The sequence below is a fragment of the Odontomachus brunneus genome, unplaced genomic scaffold (assembly GCF_010583005.1).
Source record: "Odontomachus brunneus isolate Ranch 3 - 2012 unplaced genomic scaffold, Obru_v1 Obru_scaffold_169, whole genome shotgun sequence".
Lineage (NCBI taxonomy): Eukaryota > Metazoa > Arthropoda > Insecta > Hymenoptera > Formicidae > Odontomachus > Odontomachus brunneus.
Genome location: NW_022639619.1, coordinates 430,750 through 438,832, shown reverse-complemented (window position 1 = coordinate 438,832; position 8,083 = coordinate 430,750). Strand labels below are relative to the sequence as shown.

Genomic DNA, 8,083 nt, shown 5'->3' with positions numbered 1-8,083 from the left:
CTTTCCCTCCCTCCCTCCCTCCCTCCCTCCCTCTCTCTTTCTCCCCCTTTCAAAGTGGGGATCAGAAAGGGGTTGAGAGGGGCAGAGAAACGTTGTGTGGGGGAGGAGAAGGAGGAGTAGGATGGCTGGTATCGAGAGGGGGGACCATTCGTCCATGGTCGGGGAAGGTTGTGGTAGGTCGCTGCGGCATGATGGCCGACCTGATGGTTGCTGAGGAAACCATCCGGGCGGTGCTTGGCGTTCACCGGAGGCGGAGCTTGAAAACCTTGGCAGCCATCATAGTCCTCCACTCCGAGAGGTATCGCCACCTGGCGAACGACCCCTGAAACCAGCATTGATACCGGGTTATCACTGCCACCCCCGGGACTACCTGGGATGCAGATGGACGAGAGAGATCGTCCTTGCGCTCCAAGGTAGCGCTGGGATTACCGAACGCGTCGTCGCGAGATGGACCATTCGGAAACTAATCGTTCGGTTCGGTTGATCCCGCGAGGAACGGTACATTGCTTACGTGAGAATTGTCTTGATTAGTTTGACCAACTACATGTCCACTTCGCTCGTCTAATCCTTTGAGTTAATCGGTAGTAGTTCTCTTCGAAGTTATCTCAGTTTTGAAAAATAAAGAACTCTATCGTTTGACACTCACGGTCATCAACTCTATATTAGACAAAATCATATTAGATACATCTAAAAAGTACAATTACTGCATGACCGTCGAATAACATTTAAGATCGATACTATAACGATCTTAATCGGAGCAGCTATTATGGAATTCACAATTTCAATCAAAATCGTGAATTTTCAAGTAGCAAGTTTCTAAGTCCCCCATTCTTGGGATCTCTTTTTAAATCGATCGACCGTTGCTACAGAAATAGACGAAACTAGCACTTTTTACCAATTATGACGTAGACTCGATTAGAAATTTATGCCATTATCCTGATCAAGCTGATTCCAATCAGCTGTCTGGTTTGTGTAAATAATATTATCGAGTTTTCATTATTAATAGGTTAATTATTAATAATTAACTAAATAATAATTATTATTCCTGATTGTCCTATACTTACATAATATATCGGGATCCGACAACATCATTTTGCACAAGCCAAATAACTGAGTGAGATCAACTTGATCAGGACTATGGTGTAAATTTTTAGTCGGGGGTCTCTTTAGATCCCATTCAATTGAAGTCAACTTTCCACTTGCTCGCGTGAGGTGTTCCCTGACTCATTTCAGATATGCATAATGGGATAACTGATATAAAATCAAACAATTCCGATTGGAAAGTTTTCACGATGCGATTCCATGATAGACACTCGAATCCTATTTCGTAAAAATAAATTGCCCCATCGGGTTGACGTCCTCTGAACATACCTAGTCACTGGTGGATCATACGCTAAACTTTATAAATGTAATCCCTTTCCCTAGCATAGTGACACTTGAAATTTTCGATCAGGTCTATCTTATAAAATATTCGTGCATCAACTATTGAATATTTTAACAATTACCGATTTTTCCAATAGTCAACAATAATAACGTACGAATATTTTATATATGATATACCTGATCCAGAAAATTTCGAACGTCACTATGCTAGGGTATGGGACTGCACTTATAGAATTTGTGGTGTACAGTAAGGTACATTAATGGGATCCTCTTATCGAATGTGGAAAAATGCACGTCACCTATAGGCTCCCGAAATTAATGCACAGATTCCGTGGGAGTCTAGAGGTGGCGTGCACGTCAACACATTTCAGGAAGGACACCATTAATGTACCTAACTGTACAAACAACGTCCTCATCGAAACTCTCGTGCCCATAGAGTGATTTTCCGATATTCCGTAGCCTACTGTGTAAAACACTTTCACGATACGTGTCAGCGCAGTAACTTGACAGACCAGAGAGACAGGACGAGACAGAGGTCTGCTGTCGCGTCTCGGTTACGTCGCGGAGGCGGCATCCTTGATGCGCCGGTAATCCGGTCGGGACATGGAAATACGGAAGAGATTCCGGAAAACGGATTACAATTCCTAACATAGCCCCGCCGATCCCGAATGCCCCGCCGAATTGCGTGCCAGACGGCGGCGCCGCCGCGCTATTAAAACACAGACGCGCGCGCACGCGAGATTGCGTTATTATTAATCATCCGTATATCGTTTACGCGGCGCGGCCGGGTCCCTCGCCAATTATTAACGGCCGTTGCGCCCGTAGGTATTTACTTATTAATTAACCGATTAACGTTTCGCAATTATGCGCCGTCACGCTCCGCTAACGTTCCCGGAAATCGCGCGCGCGCGCGCGAGTACACACGCGCCTCGCTCGTACCCTCATCTCGCGTTCCTTGCGCGTTCGATTAATAATCACCGACCACGAATTATTATCGACGCCTGTGACGTAGCGCGGCGCAGAAATACCCCAAGTCTAAATCCCATTAATTCGCTGTTTCCAAACGATGCGAATCAATTTTGCAAACCGCAGCTACGCAAATTCATTTACCGCGCTGTTCTTTATTTCCAACGAATGTCGGATATTTTGCAGGCTGATGCGTTAATATGCATCGATTTAATGATTAAATCCCGTCGTCGGCGAATTAACAAATCGCCCACTCAACCCGTGGAATTCTCTTTCATGAGTTATTTTTGAATACGTGTACTTTCATAAGGTCGATCAGTCAGGGATGAGTTTTCTCGCGTCGACGTTTCGCGCGTCGCATTTTTACTCTCACTCGAACAGGGTTCTCTCGCGTGTGGCTCGTGCCGAAGACAATGGAATTGAAATGTTGTAATGTTTATTACGCGTCCCGTGCGGAGGATAATTACAATGCGCCACAAATCACGTGGCGCATTGGCCAGACACTGAATAGAGTATCTCCAGTCACGGCGCGGCGATTTCTACGAGCGCGCTCCGCTCGTAAATGCTGATTTATCAATTAATCGGCTGACGCACCGTGACCGTATCGAGTCACGCGCTCCCCTTACGATTACGATGACCCCGAGTGCACCGGACGATTCGTGAAGCTAAAGATACCATAGCGCGGACCTGCAGACGTAACATCTACACGAACAAAATACCATAGTAATAAAAATTACGTTAAAATTATATTTCTTTCTGTAACGTTTTTTGTAAAACTGAACTGCACTGAAATTGTAGTATGGATGACCCTAGAAATAGTAAATTTTGACGATCTATCCAATTAGAAATTTATTTTATGGCCTATTCGGTTATCCAATTTGTATAATTTGTGATGTTTTAATCGGGTCGTGATAAGTCATGTAACGCAACGTGGCAATCAGGAACTGATTAATAATAAGAATTATTAATAATTAGGACTCGATAACATCACTTTATATGAATCAGATATCTAATTGAGATTGACCTGATCAGGACTAAATTCTTAGCGCAGTATCTGATATGTGATATAAAAAACATTCAAAAATTACAATGATTTTATAGTAAAAAATGTGTAATATCAGATTTGTATAATAATTTTCGTCGTAATTCTGTAGGGTCCACGATTGCAAAAATTTTGTCCATAATTTTCTACCACAGTATTTTCTCCGTGTGCAAAAATACGAAATAACCAATGCTAAGGATTCTTTTATTGACTCGGACATAAATGAAAATACTGTGACATTGAAGAGTCTTTGTTAATTATGAACGGTCAAAACTAAAAGCCTATTCGCGAATTGAGTTCCGCAAATTTTTATAGACAACGAAATTTTATTCGCCAGTCAATTTCGGGCTAGGCGCTTTGCTCTGAACGGAATTCTGATTCTAAATTTCGCCCGTCGAACGTTTAATGCCGGGAATATTCGCAGAAATCGGGGATCCGGCGAGCGACGCTCGTGCTGGAGTTTCCGCTAAATTAGGATGCGCGCTTTTGCGCGGGAAGAGATCGCGGAACACGGAATGACCATCCGTCATTCGATTCAGCGCGCTCCCAACGTCGAATCTGTCGCGCCGACAAAGCCCGTGAGTAAACCGAGCGTGCGCGAATCCTACTACATGCTGCCTCCGGACCCTTCGTTATCCCGACAGCCTCCGCTCTCTGCTCCAACCTGGAGGTTATGAATAATACATATTAATTGCATCGTTCCCGCCCTCTCTTTCCCTTTCGCGTCCGCTCTCTTTCTCGCTCTTCGTGCGCGCGGCATATGATTCGTCGGCGGCGCCAATTTGTTGCGTGCGTTTCTGGAGAACCGAGCGGCCGGGCTCGATAACGCATTAGCACGCATGGATATCGCGATAACAGACGCCGATAATTAACTGGATGGTTGTTACGTGGATGGCTGGAAGGGTCCCGCCCTCGCATCGTTCGCGCACGATAAACGTTCATTGTCGAGAGCGCTTTAATCCTTAACCCTCTCTGTGATTCCGCGGAATAAATAGAACCCGTACGGATTTCATCTCGTCTGTATAGCGCCCGCTGTTTTGAAAGCCTCCAATTAACACACTGCGCACGATAGAGACGCATTATTGCGCGCGTCATTACCGCAGTGACTTGAGGAAAGAAAGACCAGCATTGCGGCAGATTGTTCTCGCAATACCGCTTAATCCAGCTCGAAACTACTTTGCTCCGCCTCAGACGGAGAAGTGGCACGTCTGTCGCCTATTGACAATTCGTTCTACACCAAGATACACTGAGATACACTATACTTAAATATATTGAGCGGACAATGTTTGGTATATGTGTAACTATAATCACATTGAGAAATAATTACGATAAATTATAGTTAAGGAAAAACCACTCTTTTTATTAAATTCTACTGTAATGTTAGCGATAATGATTTTCTATACATGTTACTACTGCTATTTTCGTGTTGGAACAACCAAAGATATGGTTGAGACCAGAAATAATTATAATTTAGATCAATAATAACTATCATTTAGATCAATCGTGTTTCTCTCAAGGGGAGATCGAGGCTAGCTGACACATTTTTCAGAATTTCGAATTTACAATATTTCAGATAACTAATTATTGTGCTTGGCTGCACAAACGCGATAGATCATGACTTCCTTTATGTTTTTATGTCTGCAATAATCCTGTAAACCGTGCATTTTCTTCTGCAAAAACTGAAAACGACACGTTGCAATGTGGCCATTTTGCTCTAATCGAGGGTCAAGTTGGCTAGCAACTTAGGATAAAAGAAAAAAAGACTACATATAAAATATGTCCTCATCCGGAGTAGTTCCGGAGTCTCCGCGAGAGGTCTCCACAATCCTGTCGACCTGTGTTAAGTGGTAGACAATATTAGCTCGTTCTTGCAAATGCTCGCTTTCACTCATCTTATGATTCGCTTTTATTATCTGAAACAATGTGTCATATACTTACAGGAAACTTCTTTCATTCCAACTAATAACACGTCACTTAAACTTGTTCACTCACGATGGAGAATATTACTAACCAAATTATTATTAAGCAAAATATTATTTAACCTAATTTCGAAACTCTCAAGAATGTATCTGACTGCTACTAAATCAGTTTTCCCATTTTGTAACTGTAATATTATTCTGATTTTATAATGAAACTCTGTCCCTCTCTCTTTCTCTTTGTCTCTCAGAAAAATGTATCAACATTTTAACAGTTCGCGATTTCGTTTCCACTGTTTCACTCGCGACAAAACGAAACGCATGGCTGAGATCCCAACTAGAACCGATCTCTCCTAGATTATCCGAGTCGATTCTTACGTCGAGACGCGACACGTCTCGCCTCAGAGATAAGTTAATCCGACACGATATCTAAGAGACGCTATAAAGTTTCGATCGTGATTTGCTCTCGATGGACAAGACACACGTTTAATACATACGCACATTTTCCTCGTATGTTTGCAGGTCCTCGTAGAATACGACGACGTGGAGTGGCAACGGAGAGAGTGGCTGTCGCCTCACAGGGATGCCGTGTTCTCCTTCTTTCTCATCGAACGTGGTCTCTACTGGGCCGAACGACCTGACCCCAGGCACGCCAGTCTCATCCCCATCGATCATCACAATCACGCGAACAATAACCACCATCAGCATCGCATTAACGGGAAACCGCTCAGGAGCGCCGCGACGGTCGCCGACACCGTTGCTTGGCCAGCTCTCGTAAGTCAAAGCAAATTGTGCTCGAGTTTGTCGCGAGCGATGACACCCTGACGACTTCGGCTCGCTGACGATTTCTCCTCGTGAACGTCGCAGCACGGGGATATGAAAAGTGTGTGCTCTTCCGTTTCGTCGAATACTTTCGTGAAACTTGATTCCTTGAGTAATGATTTGGGAATACGCGAATAAAGGATGGCGCGGAAAACTTTGCATATTCACTTGCATTATTTCACAAACTGTTTTTCCTTTTATTTGCATGACAATGTGTTACGAATCGGAGGAAATTTTTTTCGCTAACTACTCTAGTCGCGAAATACTCTAGAGATCGTTTGGTATGTCGAAAATATTGTCGGGAAAAACGTCGTTCGCACTCGTAATCACGCATGTAATATGCGTGAAATTCATCAACTTGTCGCGTGCGGGTCTCTACGAATTACATACGGACGTTGTCAGGGGTTACCATTTTTTATGCAAATCTTTCATATTTTATCGATGATAAACGAGGATGCTCGCGACCCATTCGAATATTAATCAGTCCGTGGTTAATTAATGAAATACCCGATTCCATTCCCGTTGAATAAATTTTACGATCGACACAATTTGACCGGTATAAAACGGACCGCCGCGTTCCATTGGTCCGGCGCTTTTTTGCTCGTTAAAATACTCCGATTGAGCGAGCTTAATTATTTTGCGTAAATCCAACGGCGCAAAAGTAATTACATTTATATAATATTAAACTTTGCCTTCAGTGTGTGGATTTTTGCGGCGAAATTCTAAAATCAAAGCTCTGCGCGCGGAACGATAAATACCGCCGGGAAAGATCGCCGCTTGCGTTGATGTAAACGACTTTTTTCATTTATTTTTTTCATCCAATAATAATTAATTTCGGTCCGATGGAACACGTTGGACAAGGTTTTTCTCCCCTTCCTTTTTTTGGTAACAAAAAATGAAATTAATGAATAAATACAACGAGGAAGGTGCGCGTTAAATAATGGAAATCTGCCGGTCGTGCCGAGCCTGAATGTTATTTCGCGAGATGATCGAGAACCGCGTCCCGCGTTTGTTTCCAGACTTTCTATCCTCTCGTGGCACGCGCCGAGTTGCATGAGGACGCCATGCCGATCGAGTTTATGCAGGACCGCAAACTGGACTTCGTCGACTACTCGAAGCTGAAACCGTTCACTGTAAGTACCACGAAGTGGCTGCAATCGTCGAGATCGTGCGACGATTACTCGAGCGTCACACATGACGACGAGTCCACTCTCCATCGATCTCGTGTCTTCCTCCATACAAAGCGACAAAATTACACTTGTACCGAGCTACAAACGATACACTTTCCGCGGGTAACGGCGTCGGCCAAGTGAGCACACCTCGTACCACGACATCGAGCTCGACAAAACGAAACTAACGCTTTCGTTCGGCGAAAGGACTGAATAATCCAACGGCATTCCTTAATCGGTCATTCACCGGAGCGCCTGCACCTGCTCTCTCCGGCTGCCGCCGCCGTCACCGTCGTCCTCGCGGTGGTGGCGATGGTGGTGGTGGTGGTGGTGGTGGTGTTGGTGGTGTTGGTGATGGAGGAATGCGAGAGATGTAAAACGTGCGCGAAATTCGCACGCGCGAGCGAGATGCACGGGGACAATTTCCGGCGACTTGGTCCGAGGTACATTGACGCAATTCGTTATCTCGTTTCCTTCCTAATTTCCTCACGACGCGCGGCGTCCCGCGCGCATTTCACGCGCGAGATGCGATAGGATCCCGAAGGCGATTAAGAGCCCGCGCGAGTTCGGCCGGGGCGCTGCGCTGCGCAGCGCGGCGTGGCGGCCACTTCCGCTTTACGACTGGAAACTTACTTCGTTAGGGACGATGGAACTTAGTTAGGGAACAAGTTTCGCAGCCATTGGCGCGTCCGACACCCCTCCAGGGCAACGGACGCGCGGGAACAGCGAGGGAGCAGCGCGTCTCTCTCTCTCTCTCTCTCTCTCTCTCTCTCTCTCTCTCTCTC

General features: G+C 45.0%; 1 protein-coding gene across 5 annotated transcripts in view; it reads left to right on the top strand.

Moving 5' to 3' along the window:
- LOC116851235 (probable JmjC domain-containing histone demethylation protein 2C) overlaps window positions 1-8,083 on the top strand; it is a 402,970-nt gene that overhangs the window by 74,338 nt on the left and 320,549 nt on the right. For all 5 annotated transcript variants that reach the window (XM_032830457.1, XM_032830456.1, XM_032830455.1 and 2 more), the window contains exons 2-3: window positions 5,830-6,081; window positions 7,149-7,262. In XM_032830457.1, the coding sequence (XP_032686348.1) occupies window positions 5,830-6,081; window positions 7,149-7,262 (366 nt within the window). The remainder of the gene's footprint in view (window positions 1-5,829; window positions 6,082-7,148; window positions 7,263-8,083) is intronic.